The 19,984-nt window shown below is 46.2% G+C and overlaps 2 protein-coding genes across 5 annotated transcripts in view; one reads left to right on the forward strand and one right to left on the reverse strand.

Annotated features, from left to right (window-relative positions):
• Positions 1-19,984, reverse strand: part of LOC116842698 — a 287,750-nt gene that overhangs the window by 12,980 nt on the left and 254,786 nt on the right. The gene's annotated exons all lie outside the window — the stretch shown is intronic.
• LOC116842699 (mitochondrial 2-oxoglutarate/malate carrier protein-like) lies at positions 19,287-19,823 on the forward strand. The gene is made up of 2 exons (XM_032812266.1): positions 19,287-19,490; positions 19,582-19,823. Exons 1-2 carry the CDS (start codon positions 19,360-19,362, stop codon positions 19,778-19,780), a joined length of 330 nt encoding a protein of 109 aa, XP_032668157.1. The 5' UTR covers positions 19,287-19,359; the 3' UTR covers positions 19,781-19,823.

Here is a 19,984-nt window from a genome sequence, read left to right on the forward strand (position 1 = left end):
AGAGAGAGAGAGAGAGAGAGAGAGAGAGAGAGAGAGAGAGAGAGAGAGAAAGAGAGCTCGACAGCGTTGCACGTTAAAAAAGAAAAATTCAGAGCGAATTGTTTTCCCATCTTCACCTTAAATAGAAAAAGAGAAAAAGAAGGGGATAGAGGGAGGAAAGAGAGAGAGAGAGAGAGAGAGAGAGAGAGAGAGAGAAAAGAATACGGTCCCTAATTTATATCTGGATCTTTTCGATATAGAAGGCGATCCACCAAGATGACGCGTTAAACTTTTACGTCGCGCTCGAGGCCGAATTCGGAGCGCTTTTAATGCGGCGCGTTTTAATACGAGGTCAGCTCCCTTTTATAGCTCGCACACGGGACGACGACGTTCTATCCGAGGTGTGCATCAATTTTTCGCGGCTAATACCGACAGGGGAGTCGCCGCGGAAATGGCGTTCTCCAGCGCGTCGCCGCACGTGTAAGTCCACGCATCGAAATACAATGTTCCTCGATAACAGAGAGAGAGAGAGAGAGAGAGAGAGAGAGAGAGAGAGAGAGAGAGCCGGGATAATCTCGCGCTCTTGCCACACCACGTCGCACCGCAACGTGCGCGATTAGCCGCAGAAACGCATTGCCCGAAATTACAACCATCCGGCCGGGGATGCGCGCAGAAGCGAGGAGGAAGGAAGAGCGCGATTGTCCTTGGCGGAAGGCAGCGATCTCTTCTGCTTTGCTGCAGGCTGGCGTCCGCCCACCAGACGGTCGGCGGGCCCCATGTTTCCCCTGCGATCCCTCGGGCCCCCCTCTGTCTCTCTCTCTCTCTCTCTCTCTCTCTCTCTCTCTTTCTTTTTCTCTCTTCAAGCTGGCGAGGTGAAAGACGCGGTGAGATAGATGGAACCGGCAGGTCAGGAGGGGCGAAGGAACGGTGCGGACAGAGGGGGGACAGGGGCCAGCTCGCGGGACCGCTCCCGGAGCAGCGAAGCAGACTCCGGGTCTGTTCGCGAGGGCCTCCCGAGAGAGAAAAGGAGAGAGAGGGAGAAAGAGAGAGAGAAGGGAAGATAGAGATGGAAAACGAGAAGGAGAAAGAGAGAGACAGCTCCGTTATTATGCGCACGTATATACGTTATACAGGCCGCGCCGAATTCGACGCGGGACGATCGCGTGACCGAAAAGTAGGAACTCGGGGCCCTGCTTACGCGCTTTACGAGGCGCAATTTGCCTAATGACGCCGGGTCCCGGACATTTAACGATCGTTGCGCGACGGACGCGTTCCCGTGGTCCCGCTGCATCGGATGCTGCCGTTTCCGTCGCACGGGAAAGAGGAGAGACGACAGGGAAAAGGTAAAAAGAGAGAGATAGGGAGAGAGAAAGAGAGAGAAAGAAAGGAGAAAGAGAAAGAGGCCGAAGTGCATGCGTGCACTTTGCGAGCGATAGCACGCGCGCCCGGCAAATCGCGCTCGACATATCGGCACGCGAGCCTGTTAATATTTTATACGTCCCTCATTAATGCGCCGCGCGTGTTCGCGTTCCGCGTGCCGCGCGGAAGCCTTCACATTCGTCTCGGCTCGTCCTTCGGTCACCCGCTCGGACGAACGACGTCTTCCGGCGTCTCTCTCCGTCTTTCTCTCCCTCTCTCTCCCTCTCCCCCCTTTCTCGCGCACGACTTTTACGACAGCGCGGCTGACCTCTCGAACGGGCCAAACAGTTGGAGGAGAATGTCTTCGGGCAATTTTTCACTAAGCCGCTTTGTTACTTCGGACAACGACGTCGTACTTTGCACCCAGTCGTCAATATTCACGTCAGGATTTTTAATAAAGAGAGTATTAGAGTGAACACGCAGAGAAGGGAATAAAAGAATAAGCGTTGAGAAAAATAATATAAGTGCAATAAGAGGGAAGATATCTTGAAAGTGTAAAAGACATTTATTCGATGGGACTTTGGCTAATTGACATATTTATTTAAACCTAAATTCTTTCGTTTAAATAGAACAGACAATGGCTTTCGTAGAAAGTTAAGATTTTAAGAAAATGTCTGTTTTGTCATATGAAAAATGATTTCCCGTAATGCAAAAAAATGTGTATTAGGATAATATGTTTTTAATATTCATTGAGTATTTTTTTATTTTGTAGTTTTTTATCTTTTTCTCTATACGTATCGAAAAAGTAGATATACATCCGAAAAAAGATCAATTTATGACGGTTTGGAGTTTCGCATAGTGGAGAAGGTGAGGGCTTCAAAGGTCCGCAAGTTTTACTTAATTGAGTTTTTTGGCGCGCCCTGTATAAGTGCCGTTCTCTACCTGAGGATTCCCGGGACTCTATCGCCCCATAGTCCTCGGTCTTAATTATTATTTCGTTTATTCTCTCCTTAACGTCGGCACGACGCACGCCTTAGAAGTCACCGAAAACAAGACCGCGCTCGTCCGAGCAATTATCATTCGGCGAATCACCTCTTTTTATGGAGTCGCCGTTCGTTCGCATCACTCTCCCGAACACTTATCTCCTTCTGGCGCTTCCACTGCGAAACGCGTTGCGCGAAAAGAAAAAGGAACACAAAAAACTGTATCTGGTTCCTCCGGCGATTCTCTCCGGAATAAATAACACACGGCGGACGTTATTAATTTTTAATTTACATTCTGTCGATTTTTCCAAATATGTATTTATTTTTTTGAATTTTGACATTTTTATACTAGGAGGAAAAATATCTGAAAAGTAAAAAACATTTATTCACGATGGATATCGATAACATATTTACTTGTACTAATAAATATAAATATATTTACGTTGACACAAAAAATTTTTTTCAAACGAGGAAATATAGATTTTTCTGAAACCAGCGTTGTGCTTGTGATGAAAGCAATTGTTTATTCTATTTAAACGGACGAATTTAGATTTAAACAAATATGTATATGTTATTGCACTGAGAAGAAAATGTTTGGTATTTCTAACTACAATCACACATAAGGAAATAATAATTACTAGAAATTATGGTCAAGAAAATTATTTTTTTATAAAATTTTACTATAGTGATAATAATTTTGTACGTATATTACCACTAGTATTTTCTCAGAATAATCAGAAGATATCAGAGGCCAACTATAATTTTATCAACTAATTTTTTCTCTCAATATAGTCATCACTGAATAAATATGTTTTATCTTTCAGATATTACTTTCTCCTATTGCACACTTATGTTATTTTCCTCCACATTTATTTTCATTCTCCCCTCTTATTTCTCTTTCTCTCTCCGTGTTTCCTCATGTTCATCGAAACACTCTTCAGTCAAGATCCCGAGCTGACAGTATTGCCGACTGAAAAGTGCGGGTTGCCGGTTGTCAATCGCAGCCGTATCAGTCGGGAAACTCGACGTGTCACAGCTCGAGAAGGTGTGATAATAATCGTGTCAGTTGAACGCGCGTGCACACACACGTCCGAGATGCGAAGGTGTGTTTTGCGATCGACCGACTTCACTTACGCGGAACGCGCTCGCGATCGCAAAACGATCACGTAGCGATATTCGCACGTCGCGCGGCCGATCTACAATTTCAGCGTGCGCGTAGCGTCGTAACGATGGAAATTTCCAATCTCCTGAGAACGTGCCAAACGCACGTCGAATCGCCGGCCTTAAAACTCCGACGCTTTACGTTTAAATCCGCGGATCATTGACGTACACATACGCCAACGGCGACGGCGGCTGGCTGTCATCGATCGCGCCGACACGGTCCGGGATATATTGACGTCATCGAAAGTCGAGACTGCGACAGCGCTGGGCATTCATTTTTGACGTACGTTAAAACACGCCAAAATTGCGAAGTCGCTCTCCTCTCTCCCCTTCCCTTCCCTGCCCCTCGCCGGAAGCGCTGCATCATCGATAATCCACGATCCTGTCGTCACTCCGAGTAGATGTCAAAATTCAAGATAGCCGCGACGTCGGGATACTGAGGCCTTTTAAACCGCGTCGCAAACGTCAGTTCTCGACGTAGCCTCGACGCTAGCGATATTTTATCATCGATAATACACGACTCGTCGACTTCGCCGCGGATTCACGCGAAAAACCGCGCTCGGCGTGTCGCGTCGACTGTTCAATCCGCCCGACGTGGAACGGCACTGCCGATTGTGTCTCTCCGACTCTGAATAAATAAACAAATATTTGTCTCTCAGTGCGAGAGAATTCAGCTGAGCTTCGTGCTACCCTCCGTTTAATAAATTCGCCTGGGCCATGCTTGTAAAAAAAGAGAAGAAAATTACACCTTCTCGTTGAATCGTCGGGACATCCAATGGCGAGGATTAAGCACTCGCGACGAGTTCGCTCGCAGGAAACTCGCCCCGGGGGAAAGCGAAACGGGCCCGAATTTATCACGGGATGGCCCGCGGAGTGTGGAAGAGAGGAAGGACACGCGGAACGTTCCGCGGCTTACATTCGACAAGTCGGTCTCCTCGCGTAATTACATCGTGCCGTGCGACACGGTCGCGATCGATCGGGACGCAGCTAATTTATTTTCGCCGTCGTTGGAAATTAGCGACGACGTGCCTGCCTCCCTTCCCTTCCGCTTCTCTTCATCGTCATGCAGGCGAACGGAGAGTTGTTCCGGCGCGCGCGAGTCAAGGGAGATTTATCAAAGAGCGCATCGCACCTCGCGAGTATATTTTTAAGATCGCCCGTACGCGGCCACGCCGCGAAAATTTGTCGTTGCGCCAGAAACCCGAAAGTGAACGTCCCGAGGCCCCCTAAAAATACGCGGGGCGCATCCTCCCTTCTTCTCGTGATTGTCGTCCTGTACAGCCGTCTCGCCCTCGACTTTCTCGCGCGAGGAGAGCTTCACACTTCACCTGTGAAGGATCACTCTTACACGTGCGCGCTGCACTCCTGCGAGGAGAGAAACACGACCACGGAAGAACACGTTCCGTTGTCTCCTCTTGGGAAACATATCACGCACTCGCTCCCTCTTCGTATTCGTCATAATTACGTACGTGTCTGGATTCGTACTCCCGTAATCCTCAACGAGTTATCAATAGTATAATAGTATAATAATAATAATAACAATAATAGTATAATAATAATAATAACAACGACAAACTTAAATAGTCACCATTGTTATAATCTATAACCATCGTCATCTCTCATTATCATCATGATCAATATAATAATAATGTTATTATTATATTGATTATAATGATAATAATATTGATCAGAATAATATTATTATTATTAAATTGATCATGATGATAATGAGAGATGGTGATGATGATGATTATGGATTACAGTAATGATAACTATTTTAGTTAAAGCAGAGAAGGCAAGTAAGAGCGGATATTGATGCGAAATTTGGATCTTTTTCATATTTGGGAGGATAATAATTTTTCTACTAAAACGAACGTTTTTGAACGCGTGAGAAATTATTGTCTTCCCAAATATATGAAAATTGACACCTTGCAATAAGATCCACTGCGTGACTGGCCATTCTCCATTCGATTGGGGAGAGACACCCGAGAGAGTCTAAGTAAGATACACACAATCATTGTCACTCGCGTACCTTATTTCATTTTACATGAGATATTTACGCGCTGGGAGCGGACGGTCGCTTTCGCAAAAGGAGCACGCAAGAACGCGAGTCGTAGTTGCCGGTCTCGGGCAAATGCGTCTCGCGGCTGCATATCGCGCGATTTCGTAAGCGAATAGCGGAGCATCGAGAGCGCCGGACCAAGTCCGGGTCGTGAATCAAGGATTAATATTGAGCGGGCGCGCGCGCGCGCTCCTTCGTGGGTTAACTTCGCTCTCGAGCGGCCGATCGTTCGTTTGGTTAAAAGGTGGCGGCGTCGAAGGGGAGCACCGAGGAGACGGACGCAAGGTGAACGAGCAGCGGATCGCTCGCTATTAATTAGTTGACGCAATAGGTCGAATCGTGCCGCTCATTGTCGTTCGACGAGGCACGACGTTACTCCACATTAAGGCTGAAATAATGTCCGCCTGGGCAGAAGATACGGACCTCTCGATCGAGACACCCGATGGAAATGTCGCCGACTGCTTAAATCGTCACGCTGTTTTATCCTTGAGCTCGGATCACTTCTAGTCTCGTTCTAATGTTATATGCAGATTCTAAATCCCGTTTGAGAAAAACACAGTTGACTGGACACAGTCGAAGTGGATACTTCGCGGGACTGATGATGTTTGTCCGCCGATTTTTTACTCTCTCTCTCTCTCTCTCTCTCTCGTAGAGAAACTCTGATAAACTGAGATTGGGCAATCTTGAGTGAATAATCGCAGAGCTGATTGGACGTAATTACGTCGATTGATTGCTGAATATTTTTGTTGTCGCGACGGGGTTCAGAGAAATCGCATGGAAAATTGTATACAGGCTTGTCAAAGATACTTTACCTTAATACGCAGGGTTAGTCGCCTGTAAGGTTGGATTTTAAGATATCTGAATTTTTTTTTCTTTTTACACTATAGGAAAATGTGTGAGAAATAAATTGTGCGACTGGGAAAAGCATGACTGATCAAAATATTTAACCATTCCAACTCTTAAAGTGAATCAGTGAATAGTCGCTGATATCAGCTATGAATATAGCACTGAGCACTTTCAGTGCAAATCAGTGTATATTCACTGTTTCTAGTGATGTTTGACTGATTCATTTTAAGAGAGAACCACACAATTTATTTCTTATACATTTTTTTCTCGTATAAAGAACAATAGAGATATTTTAGAATCTAACACGTTTATGTATCAGCAAATTTATCACAAGTTCGTCAGAAGTATTAGATTTGCTCAAAATATATTCTGTTTTCTAATAAATTTAACATCAAGAATAATATATATGCAATACAATGATGTTTTCTGTATGTAGCTGTCTCATCCTGTTAATTTAATTTTTGCTCATTTTCTAATTTAAATTTTCTGCAAAATTCAAACTATCAATAAAATTTACTAAAAGAGAGAGAGAGAGAAAGAAAGAGAGAGAGAGAGAGAGAGAGAGAGAGAGAGAGAGAGAGAGAGAGAGAGACCACCGCAGTAAAATTTTCCGGGCGCGAGGAGAATACACGGCCGGTCTTTCCTTAGCGTCGCATCGCGCGTAACTCGTGGGATTCCTCGAAAATGGCGAGACAGTCGCGGGTACGATTTGGAAATAGCGGCGAATAAAAAGGAAAGCGCGACAAGTGGCTCGAGGGTGGCCAACGGATGCGGTGAATTCGTACGACGAGATCGCGCTCGAACGCACGCTGCAACCCGGCTGCCGCCGTACCCGAGACATATCCAAGTGTGGGTGTCGTGGATGTTGCAACGTATTGCCTCCATAGTTATGTCTTGCTAGCCCAACTAGTTTCGCGGGGAAAAATTGCGTCTCTTAGTCACAGCTTGCGACACCGGCTCGTGTGGCGTCCTGCATGAGCGAGCCCAAGTCCGGGGCTTTGCGTGTGCGACCCACTTACCTGCAGACTGAAGCAACTCCGATAGGCGCATATGCGCGTACGTACGTACGTACGTTCGTATCTACGTGTGATACCACGTATGCACGCGCACACGTCGCGGAGACGGTTGTCGTTCCTACGCTTCGGAACCCTCGACCGCCGCCTCGATCGCTCCGCGACCGCTGGATCTCCCGAGGATTTCTCGGATGCAAGCTGTGCAATATTCTCCTTTTCTCTTTGCCGCCGCGACACTGGGCTAACCTCCTCAACGACGATTCAAAACGTTCTGCACGAATGCGTTCACGAAGCGGATTTTTCTTTGAATAAACATATCTAGAGATTTATTCTTTTTTCTTCATTCCCTTTGAAGAGGATTTGGAAAATATATTATGTATATAAAGATTTTCTACAGAAAAGAAAATTCCAACACGTCCAAAATACCGTATCGCGCGCCTTGCATTTTTCGGAGTTCTGCAATCTCGACTTTAACTGCGACAAGAGACGCGGGAGTTTAAAAGAGGAATATTCTCTCTTTCTCACTCTCTCTTTCGAGAGAGAGGAGACTCGGGAGGAGGTAGAGATGCGGGAGTGATAAATTTCACGAGACGATTTTATGCGTTGGCGTTATTCTAAAGTATGAGATACCGTGGCCTTTTCAATATCTTGAACAGTACACTCTGCGGTATTAGAAGGAGAGAGAAAGAGAGGAAGCCCGAGAATAATTCATTTATCTCGGCAGGATTTTCATTTCTTAACATCGTTCTTGGACGCCAACCAGGAACGCTTACTCATTTGGACCGAGACCTTCGCGTTTTCGGCGAAACGCGTATTTCTTCCGTATTTCCTCAAATATTATTTTCACGCTCGCGCACACGAAGGTGCTGTTTTCGTGTCTCTGATTCAATCCGACCTCATCCCGGGAGAGCGAAGCGAGGTCGGTCACGAGAAGCGCGCGTCACACCGATTATCAGCGCGATTTATCAGTAACTTATGAGCGTTTTCCCGCGCCGGAAGCGCACCTCATGACGGCGCGCTTCCCGGAAACATCGAGGAAAACGCTCGATATAAGTTATTCAGCGAAATCCACGCACTTAGAGCACTCGCCGCGTAATCGACATTATTATCTCCTCTCCGCGATTTGCCCCACTTGTTGATTCCTTCCTCGGTCCGTCATTATTTTCACGTAATCTTATCGCTTGCTGATCTGCTGGTTACTTCATCGTACGTAAATCTTCTCCGCGATTACGCGAGAAATTCTCGTCGCGGCGGCGAAACGAAGAAATCAGCGCGAGTGCATGGGAAAAAAGAGGAATGTAAACAGAAGAGGAGGATGAGAAGAAGAAAAAGAAAACAGGCGCGATACGATCTCGCTCGTACGACATACACGATATCTACTTAATGGACGCACTTTCTTCGTTTTTTTTTCTCCGTCTCGTTTCCCCGAACGAACGCGGCTCGAGCCGTGGACGCGCGGGGGTCAATTATTGCAAGAGGCAAGTTCATTGTTCCGACCTCTTTCTCCGTCAACGTGGCCGCCGTGCGCGCCTTTTCTCTATCTATCTGCGCTACGTACTTTCCTCGGGCAATAAATACGCATTTGCCGCCGGTATCGCTGACCGCCCCGCCCCGCCCCGCCCCGCCTCCGAGCTCTCGCTTCCCGCGCGCGCGCACGCAGCTGATTTGTACTCGGTGTACTCTTATTGCGCGATTACTAATCGTGCAACAAGAAAGTAATGTAAACACCCCGAGATAACGTTAATTTATAGTAACCGCGGCCGTTCGCTGCCGATCGGGGATAATTTATGCAACGGCGCATTTATACGCGCTTCGCGCTGTGTATGTCGCCATACGAGAGAGGATAGGACGAGAGAGAGAGAGAGAGAGAGAGAGAGAGAGAGAGAGAGAGAGAGAGATCCACAAAGAGAAGTCCGACTATCGTGCTCGATAAGGAGGCGATCGTGTCCAATAAAATCGACAAAGACCTCGCTCGTTTCTACGCCGACGAGAAAACGCCGGAGCGGTAATAGTTTTCGCGTACATCCGCGCGATAAATTCCGCGCCGTATGGAGAAGAGAACGCGGATAATGCGCGCGCTCACGCATACACACACGCACACACACAAACAAACATACATACACGCGGTGGCGAATCGCTTGGCGGCCGTTTTCCAGCGTTCCTCTTTCGAAAACCGCGGTGACGCGCGCCTCTAGAACACGCTATCTTGTTGCGCGCGTAACGTTTTTAGACAAGTCTCAACAAGATGCAGCGCGGCAATTATTATCGCGTGGACGTCCCGAATGTCGCGAGAATTCTCTCCCCAGTTATTTCTCCGCCGATCGCGAAAGCACGTCGGTTTCGCCACGTCGTCCCCGGTTATCGTTCCAGAAATAACGTTGCAGCTCGACTTTCGGTAAGAAAGAGAGGGGAGACAATTACTGACTGAACCACGCTCGATGTTAATCAACGCTGGGCGCGCGAGAGAGAGAGAGAGAGAGGGGAGGGGGAGGAGATACTTGTCGAGTGATACACGTGCCGATCGATGCCAATAATTGCCGAATAATTTACAAATTATATCGCTCGCTCGAGCGGTGCAACGGACTCGATCCGGCCGGTAATCGACTGAAATAGACAAGTGATTTAACACGAGGGAGGGGGAGAAGAGATACCGCTTCTCCGACTCTCGAATCATCGAGTCCGCGAATCCAAGGATCTAACGAGTCTCTCGGCTGGCGCAATTAACTTTCCGCGTGCAATCATCCTTTTGGGATATACAGACCCGTTAGAACCATTCATATTTTTTTTAAATCAATATTTTATAGTAATTGACTGTCTTTCCGTTTTATTTGCACTGTTGATATTTCAAGAACTGAAATATGCTATGAAAAGATTTTCTACGTTCCCAATGACATGTTTTCTTCAGCAACATAAAGTTTATACTGTGTGAGAGCAAAAATGTTTAAAAAATAAAAATATTCGATGGGCATTGATAACATATTCACCTAAATCTGAACTATCCTATTTAAATAGTATAACCAATCGCTTTCATGAAAAAACAAAACTCGTAAAAGAAAAAAAATTGTCTCATTTAAAAAGTATTTCTTCTCTCTCAGTGCAGAAATATATACATTAGCACAAGTAATTATTAGCATCCGCCGAATAAATATTTCTTAGATATTTTCTCTCTCAAGACATTGAGACAGTCTACTCTTGCACTACTGGAAACATAAAAAAATTGAGAGGAATTCATACGAAAGTTGAAGGACTGTAATATTCTCTCCGCGTGGCGCAATGAAATCGAAATCTGCGAACATATTTGCGCCGTTTCGAAATCTTCCTGGACTCGTTGCAAAAGTTGGCGAACGTGTATTTCTCTATACACACGTGGTCAGGACATTCGTTCGGGTCTCACGGAGCCAACGTTGTCAGGCGATGATTGGCGATACGCGAACGGCGGGAAAACGGCGGTTCTACGACGCGCGGCAGCTTATCATCTCGTCGAGATCCGTTGTTTCCTTCTCGCTCTCGTACGCTCTTTCTCTCTCTCTCTTTACACGCCCGCGACGGGATTACTTTTCTTAGATCCACGGGTCCTTGTCCCGCTCGCACGCTGACCAGAACCGTAGGTGAACGCGCGACGTCCGCCACCGCCGCCGTCGCCGCCGACTTGCCTCCTCGAGAACTGGTTTCGGCGCTCGTAAACGTGGCTGCACCGAAACTCTTTGCCCGCTTGAATCTTATCGCGGGTGCATAAATCTCCACGGCGATTCCGCTCGCTCGATTCGGACCGAATCCTTCCCCTCGCCCACCCCCGCCGCCACCTTCATCTCCCCCTCCTCCTCGTCCTGCTGCTCTTCCCCCGGACTCCGCGGCCGCGTGACTAGCGTTTTCTTTTCTTGGTGGCGCCTTTTTCTTCTCTTTCCTCTCTGGTTTCCTTTTTTCACACGCACGCACGCACGCACGCACGCACGCGGATCGACAATGGGACGGCCGGCCGATCGTGTCAACCGTCTCCCGCGGCATTAATTTCGATTAACCGTACGCGGCCGAATCCATTGAGAGCAGGACACGAATGGCTTGGTCCGCACAATAGCGCGATCGTTTTGATTTCGTCAGAAATGATTTGTCCGCGTGTTTGTCTCGGCGCGCGACTTTTATCATACGGCCGACCACCATTTAATTATGCATATGTATGTATTAGGTCGATTAAAATGTTAATTTCTCGACTTCGTTCGCTTTGTTTACTCGGTTCGGCTTCGCCGAATATGATCCGCTTTCGTCGACTTCGGCGATCAACTCGCGAAGTCGCTCCTCCAGTGAAAATCTCGCGGGACTCGAGAGCGAGATAAAATCGGGGAAACGCGCGCGGATATTAATTTTCTAATGACAGCCGCGGCCGATCGATTGCGCGCACATGTCGCAAATGCGATTACGAAAACCTCGCGCGCGACCGGAGTAATAATATTTCTCGGAAGGTATCCCACACCTCTCGGAGCGCGGCTGATAATTATGTCCGCTCGAAAGATTGCATTCGGTCGCGAGTGTTGCGCGTGCAGTTATAATGAGGACGTGGAAACGAGACGACGGCGACGGTGGCAGTTATTACATATTGGTGGCCGTATCGCGCGCCTCCGATGAAAAGTAACCGCGACGCAAATCGTCGCTTTGGAAGCTGACGCCGTTATGCGGCGAGTAGATCGATCTTTCAGCGACCAATCTTCCAGCTCGCGAATCTAAACGTAACGGCTATCGTTTTCAAGGAAACGCCACGCGGAGACTTTATCGACAGAATGTATCGCTGTATTTTTACATCTGGATTTGAAAATCTCGGGAAACTTTGCAGAAAAGTGTAGTCACAAATGTTCAGCATTGTTCTTTGAAATTCTCCTGAACGGAGCAAACGCATGTTTGGAACGTGCAAGCTGCACAATTTTCGCATATTTGAAATATTTGTGGCAATTGACAGTTCAAAGTGTCAATTTAGAAATATTGTTTTTTTCACATATTAAAAAATTCATTTTTACTCGTACTTTTATTCTATAAAAGCACTTCCGTGCAATTAATACGACGTAAACTTTGCGGGAAGAAAGTCAGCATTCTGTCAGCAAAGTCTTCGAGTATGGTGCAGCCTTAACGTTTGCCTTCTGTGCAAAGAAGGCAGAGGAACGAGACGACCAACCGAGATGACTGACTAAGCGCGACGCGTCTTACAAATTCGGGATTATGGGGAAAAAATGGCCGGCCGTCCCATAACCGCGGCGCGAGTCGTTATTCTCCGCCGCCTCGACGACGACGGATATTCGCGGGCGCGTTTACGCCCGGCGGATTAACCGGGGAAAGCTCGTTCTAGGAGAGCGCGGTTTAAAACGGTACTTACGTATCTCTCGCAAGCGCGGTGGCACATTTTTGGCACGCGACTCGCTCGCATCTGCGCCCGCTCTCTCCCTTTCCCGCGCGCGCGCGCGCACGCGACTGAGCGAGCGAAAAATCGAATATCTCGTTTTGCGCGGACGTATTTAGTCCAAGAGCATCGCTTTTTTGATAACCCGCGTGCCCCTCTGCGACGCAGCAGCCCCCAACGACGTTTGGTCCTGAACTCGGCGCGACGCGTCCACACACTCGCGGTCTCCTATCGACTGTGACGCGAGATTTACAAGAGCCCGCAAGAGGCTCGGAAATCTCGCATTTTTCGCGATAACGAGGAGAAGGAGGAGATTAGCATTTCTCCCGCAGCAATTCCTGCACGAAGGAAATACCGCAATGGAAATTGCGTTAAAATTATATTTCATTTCGCGACGTTTTTTTATACAGATAGGCTATGCTATTACTGTAGAAATAGTGAATTTGACGACCTTTATACCCCAAATATATTACACAAAAAACATTTAAGTAATTACAATAATTTTGTAGTAAATAACATATTTAAACAAATATATAGTGATTCTGCTAGTCATTTTTCTACAGTTCAAGATTACAAAATTTTCTTGTAATTTTCACTGAGGGAAAAAATGGTTGATTGAATTAAAACTATACTTATTTGTGGTCCCAGCTATATTTTAACGTGTATATGCAAAGTTATTGTCCCTTTCTCTAACATTATAGTAGAATTTTATTTGAAAATGATTTTCTCTTAGCCATCATTTCTAATAATTATTTCTCTATGTGTGATCATAGGTACAAATGTCAAATATCTTTTTCTCAGTGCATCTCGATATCGTGTTTTGTCTATGCACAGCTAACCATATGAATCACAATTTTAACATTAAACATTCTACCTTTCATATTGTGTTCGATACAAATAGGTCGTTACATTAATCGGACAGCGAAATGCTGCAAAGTGAACGCAAAGCACACGATAAGCGCGGTTGAAGTAGCTGAAGTTTACTGGTAGGCTGGAAAGGAACTCGGCGCGCGGCAAAGGGTTAATGGGAACGGAATGAGAGATTATTATACCCCGTACACACACACACACACACACACACACACACACACACACACACACACACACACACACACATCACGGAGCCCCCAAAATATCCTTCCGCTTGCGGCTGCCGCGGCGGCGACGGTGAGGCCGCCGTTGGAACGAACCGCCCGATAAACCTTCCTCGCGCTGCTCGAAGCAGCGCACGCTCGACCTGGAGCAATGGGAGATGTCCGCAGCTACGTACGCATGCACGTACATACATACGCACCCTACCTGCCTCATTAGGCGTCAACAATGGCATAACAAATCATGGAGATTACCATCTCGTCTGCTCGCGGCCGCGTTCGGTCGACCGACCGACCGACCGGCCGAGTAATGCGTTTATAATTATTTTAAATCACATTTTTTCTCTCCCCTCTCTCTCTCTCTTCCCCCGTGCTTTCATTCTGTTTCGTTCGAAGTACCGCCGCGCTTCCGCCGCCTCCTCCTTCGATTCAGCTCTCTCTTTCTCTCTCTCTCTCTCTTTTCTCCCCCCCCTCTCTCTCTCTCTCTCTCTCTCTCTCTCTCTCTCTCTCTCTCTCGCATGTCCTCTCTTCTCCACTGCCTTACGCGTCGTTCGTGCCTCGAATGTAAGCGTACCCCCGCTCGTAATTTTATGCGCCGCCAGCGCAGATTCTTAAGCGATATGGTAGAGACGTAAAGTATAAAGTGCGAAACGTGCCTGTTGTATGGTTTATCCGTACGGCTGCGTTTATGTCGCGGACGTAGCTACCATACATAAGTATAGCGGGTGGATACGACGAGGCACTCTCGTTGGCTTGTTCCTCCTCTTTCCCAGGCGCGGAAAGAAAAGGACGCGATAGCGGATCTTAACGCGCAATCTTAAGTGCACCAAGAAAAAGGATTGATGATGCAGCGAGTCATTTCGAATCGTGATAATAATAATAATAATGACAACACTAACAGTAATTATCGCGTATAAGATTATACTATTAACCCCTCAAGTAGTATGCCCAGGAAAGTTTCGTGGTAAAATATCAAATTCCTTTTGATTCACTCAACTGCGCATCTAAATCAAAGAGCTGAGGGTTTCCCGCTGAAACTATGGTAAAACAAAGCAACGTACATCTACATACGTAAGATCTATATGCACAAGAAATACGAAAATGATAGCGTGTTAGTTACTGCGTCATCGACATTGCTCGAGTTCGTCATCGGCTTCAGTGTCCCCTCAACACTATCGTATTAATCACGTACTCATTATTACTCCAATGTTCGGCCTGCAATTTCAGCCGAGCGGCTCCACAAACTTCCGCGCGCTCCGAGTCTCCGAGTCTCGGCGGATTCTTCGTTAAAATTATCTGATCATCCGTCGCGGAGTGGCACGGGGCGAGGGGAGGTATGCGGCGATCGGGAATCGCAGGAGCGGTGTCGCAATGCGATCGCGTCCGGGACACAGCCGCGCGCTGCGGCGATCCCGATCATAAGAAGGGAGAGTCCGCGGCGGCCAATAAATATTCCATAATTTATTGGCACGGCCGCGGCGCTCGTCCCGGCTTCAGGGAATCAAAGCGTTTCGGGTGTTGTCAGTGCGGCGGGCCGGGACGGTGTGCGGGAAGCCTCAAAGAAAACCGCGCTGCACACACAGGTTTCCAGGTAGCGGACGCATTAACTCCGCTGTCCACCGGCGACGTCCGCCGCGAGGGGGGAGGGGGGGAGAAGGGGGATTCCAATCAACGAGTTTTTGCGCGGCGGCCTACGAAAACCGGCTGTAATCTCTCGCAGATATGGGCCGGCGCGTCGATTCTAGACGGTCCCGCGCCGCGTTAATTGAACGTACGCGGCACGCGCGATCGATCGTCGATCAATTAACGCAATCGCGCGCCGATTAATCGCGATCAGACGCGTGTGCGTGCGTCAAACGGTGCGTTGGGCGGTAATCGATGAAAGGGAAAATCTTCCAGCGGAAATAATCGGCCGATCGATAATCTAAATAAATCATACGATACACAATCAAATAAAAGAGAAAGAGAGAGATAACCGTTGAAAGCATTATTATTTTCTTCTAGTTTAAATATTTGCACTAACAATCGCGCGACTGGCTTTCATTTGTCTTCTTTCTCTTTCATTTATAACTATCAATTAGCGTTTAATAAATTAAACCAAAGTTTGATTAACCATTAATTTCGTCAATCGATTAAGTTATTCGTGATTTTATGTACGACGATTGATCAATTTTTATTATCGATTCGCCGATTGTTTGAGTCAACCAACTTTTTAATCTATTTAATTCTTGCTCCAGTCCCGTCGCGCTCGTTCCCATCGACGAAGAGTTCAAAGTCCGCGATGTGATTTCTGTCGCACAGAGATATATATAGTCATTCGTATTATATTACAAATTTCCTGTAATTTTTTCATCTTATCCCGCGGGGATATACGCGGGACAGTATTGATAGAATTATTATTAAGATGAGATATCGTAAAAACCGTATCGTCGGAAAAAAGCGGTCCAGTCGGCGAAATCGACGAGCTCTCTCAAACAAATATATCATGTCCATCGAACAAATTACGGTTCACCGTCTCGATTCTCGCCGTGACAATGCGCGCGAATCACGCTGCAGGCCCGCGGATACCGAGTGACGTTGAGCAAAAAGGCGAAGCGTAATGAGCTCATGTGGGAAAGATCGCCGGGAAGGCCGACGCTTATAAGTGCATTATCGAGGAGCTCGTGCTGTTCTTTTTGTCTCTCTCGCTCCCTTCCTTCCTCCTTGCCCTTCTCCCCGCGGCCAACTCTAGGTCTGAAGGGCGATACGCCAGGTAGGCGTACAGACGCGACGGTGGATTTCTAATTCAGCGCAAGAAACGCGTGGGTTGACGTAAGCGCCCTAATGGTTTCATTACATACGCGCGTGATAAGGTCACGTTTAGCCGCCGAGGCTGTTCTTCTGCACGTAGAGAATTCTGCATTAAAGATTCTCATAGAATTTTTAAACTGAGGAGTAGATCGACATTCCGCAGAAATTCACTGTGCTTTTACTTCATATACGCTACTTTTATTTCAAGAGCTGAAATGTGCTATTAGATATGTTTCTAGTAAATTCAGTATGTCCCTTAGCAAGACAGACTTTACTGACAGTCTTTATACCTGAGCTCTTATTCTTGAAATAGTTGCGTATACGTAAGTTTTACTGCGCAGGTTTAATTATACCATAAAATAGCTGCGCAATGAAAATTACGTATACGCAAAAATTTCAAGAATATAAGCCCTGAACTAAGGTAAACGTCCCAGTGGTCGAACTTACATGTCCCAATGATTGACATATTGGTTTTGTATAATATTTTTCTTTGTTGAAATGCTTTTCAATATACAAAACAATATAATAAATGAAAAGAAATATTTAGTTACTTTGTGATTTTGTTTTATTTATTGATAAGTATCTTAACAAACACACAAGTATATTATTAGTAATTCAATTATCGGTACACGTCAATCACTTCGGTCGGTTCAATCACTAGGACGTTTACCTTATTAAAAGCATAGTAAAATTGAAAAAAATTTATACGAAGAAGAACTTGCAATATTCTCTCCGTGTGGGAAGAGAGCAGAAAGCGCACTCTCCTGCTTAGAGAGAGAGCACGCACCAGCTGACGCGCGATGCCCGCGAGTTTTCCTAACGGATGATCCTTGTTCGGAAGGAACGCGTGGGCGGCTGGACTCGGTCGACAAAGCCGTTCGCGAAGATCTCGCGCGGTCACTAATATAACTGTATCAGCGATTACTCCCGGGCAATTGGCGAAACGCTAATCGCCGTTTAAGGAAGAAAGCAAGAGAATCCTCGGGAGAGATCCTTTTCTCTCGGTGTAGTTGTACACCGCGCGTATGTTCATTCCGGGTGGGCATCTGTCACGCGTCACAATCGTCCCTTGTTTCGCGACGGAGAGCCTTCAGGCCGTCTCACGCTGTCGAAACACCTGAGTGATCATCGCGCTCCTCACAACGAGCAAAACTTAACCTTCTCGCACGTCAGATGATATTCCCATTATAATCCTCGCACGTCAAATAATATTTCCATTATAATCCTCGCTTCTACTTTGGTCGCGGAGTGATTTTTATAAAACTGAATTGTGTCACAGAGTGATGTGTATTTTCCGACGACTTACGCGAAATTGATCTCGACATGAGGGACGTAAGAGGATCGCTTCATCTGCCCGACTTGTTTGTGTAAATATTCTGTGTGTGAGTTTTCAAGTAATTGAGTAAAAAAATGTCAAAACCTGTCGAAGAACCTAAGATGGGGAAAAAACAGCCCTTACCGCCGTGGATGAATTTCCTGACAGCTGGATTTTCGGGGTAATGGATTGAATCTTCAGCGGGTTGCCCGCGCCCATCTCATCGTTATCAAGTTACTTGCGCATTTCAGCATGGCGGCGACCTGCGTGGTCCACCCGATGGACGTGATAAAGAACCGAATGCAAATGCAGAAGGGCAGAGTATCGATTTTGAGCCTGATCCGCACGGTATACGGCAAGGAGGGTATCGTCAAATTTTACAGTGGTTTAACGGCTGGCCTGGTGAGGCAAGCCACGTACACGACTGCGAGACTCGGAATTTACAATCAAATGCACGATTTCTGGAGGTGAGTCAAGAAAGAGAGAAAGAGAGAGAATTCAATCAATCGCGCGCGCGTAATTAGAATAATCAAGATAGGAATAAACCTCCAGTTACTAAATCCTCTTAGTCACTGATATTCTAGAAAAGCCTGCTTTTTCTGCGACCGATTGTTCACAGCATTAGTTATCAAGTTCTCTTTTGGAATCATAGAGCGCAGACAAAAAGTTAAACTGGGATGTTGGTCCCAAGGAAAATCAGGTTTGTTTCTGAAGTATTAATGACTAAAGGAATGTCGACAATTAGTGTTTTATCTCAGCTGAACTGCCCGCTATTTCGGCAAACTAATTATGTTTCGCGCGCAAATAGACAAAGATACCTTCAACCGCCCAGTTTTGTTGTTCTGGCGCTTATGGCTGGGACTGCTGGTGCTATGGGAGCCTTTGTCGGCACACCAGCTGATGTTGCTCTCGTGAGAATGACGACAGAAGGTAGATTACCAATAGGTCAGTATATGAAGTACTTTCCAACGGTCATTCATCGACATTGATTTCTATTCAACGAAATTCGACTGTGTATGATATAAAATCAATTTGATTTACTTTCTTCTCCTTTCTTCTTCCTTTCTGTTTGGATGCTTTTAGAGCAACGGCAAAATTATAGGAACGTACTCGACGCGTTCAGTAAGATAACTAAGGAGGAAGGACTGTTTGCACTGTGGAGAGGAAGCACGGCCACGATGGCAAGAGCTGTTGTCGTCAATGTTTCGCAATTGGCGACTTATAGCCAAGTGAAATATTTAATAGCGACGCGATGTACGTTTTTATCGCGTTCAATGCGCTTCAGTGTTTCGTCTACAAACCGATCAGAGAGCTTTCCAAAAGTCTATTTAAATACCTAAAACACATATTCTTCGTACACGTCACTTGAAACATTCTATGAAAGATAATTCCCGACTTATTCTCCCAGTAAACGTCCCGGACACCATAGCTTTACACTTTTACGCGTCGATGGTGTCTGGGTTCCTGACTACCTTCAACTCTATGCCCTTCGACATCACCAAGACCAGGTTTGCAATTAATTTCGGCACTTAGAACTTCTTTCCACTAATCGAAATGTCTGTCTAACAAGAACTTTGCGTGTGTGTGGGCTTTCCGTAGAATACAAAACATGAAGAGCACCGACAAATTACCAGGTATGTTCGCGGTAATGATGTCCATCGCAAAAACCGAAGGAATAGGATCTCTGTGGAAAGGTTTTTGGCCGACTTATTGCAGAATAGGCCCGCACACTGTGTTAACTCTCGTTATCAATGAACAATTAATGTATTTACTGAGACTACTATACGAGAAGCGATAAGAAGCATACCTAATTTCGAAACTAGTACTTTTGCACGTTGCATGTTGAGAGAGAAAATATTTATTCGGTGGATAACATGTTTATTTAAATCTAAATTCTTTTGTTCAAATGGAATAAACATTTGTTTTTACGAAAAGCTAAGATTTTAAGATGTATATTATCTTATATGAAAAAAAAGAAATATTTAGTAGTAATACAAGTAAA

The sequence above is a fragment of the Odontomachus brunneus genome, unplaced genomic scaffold (genome assembly GCF_010583005.1).
Source record: "Odontomachus brunneus isolate Ranch 3 - 2012 unplaced genomic scaffold, Obru_v1 Obru_scaffold_026, whole genome shotgun sequence".
Lineage (NCBI taxonomy): Eukaryota > Metazoa > Arthropoda > Insecta > Hymenoptera > Formicidae > Odontomachus > Odontomachus brunneus.

Coding starts and splice junctions, on each gene's coding strand:
- LOC116842699 (XM_032812266.1), top strand. CDS start 19,360: ATGAAAGATAATTCCCGACTTATTCTCCCAGTAAACGTCCCGGACACC. Junction 19,491..19,581: donor TTCGACATCACCAAGACCAG/GTTTGCAATTAA, acceptor GGCTTTCCGTAG/AATACAAAACATGAAGAGCA.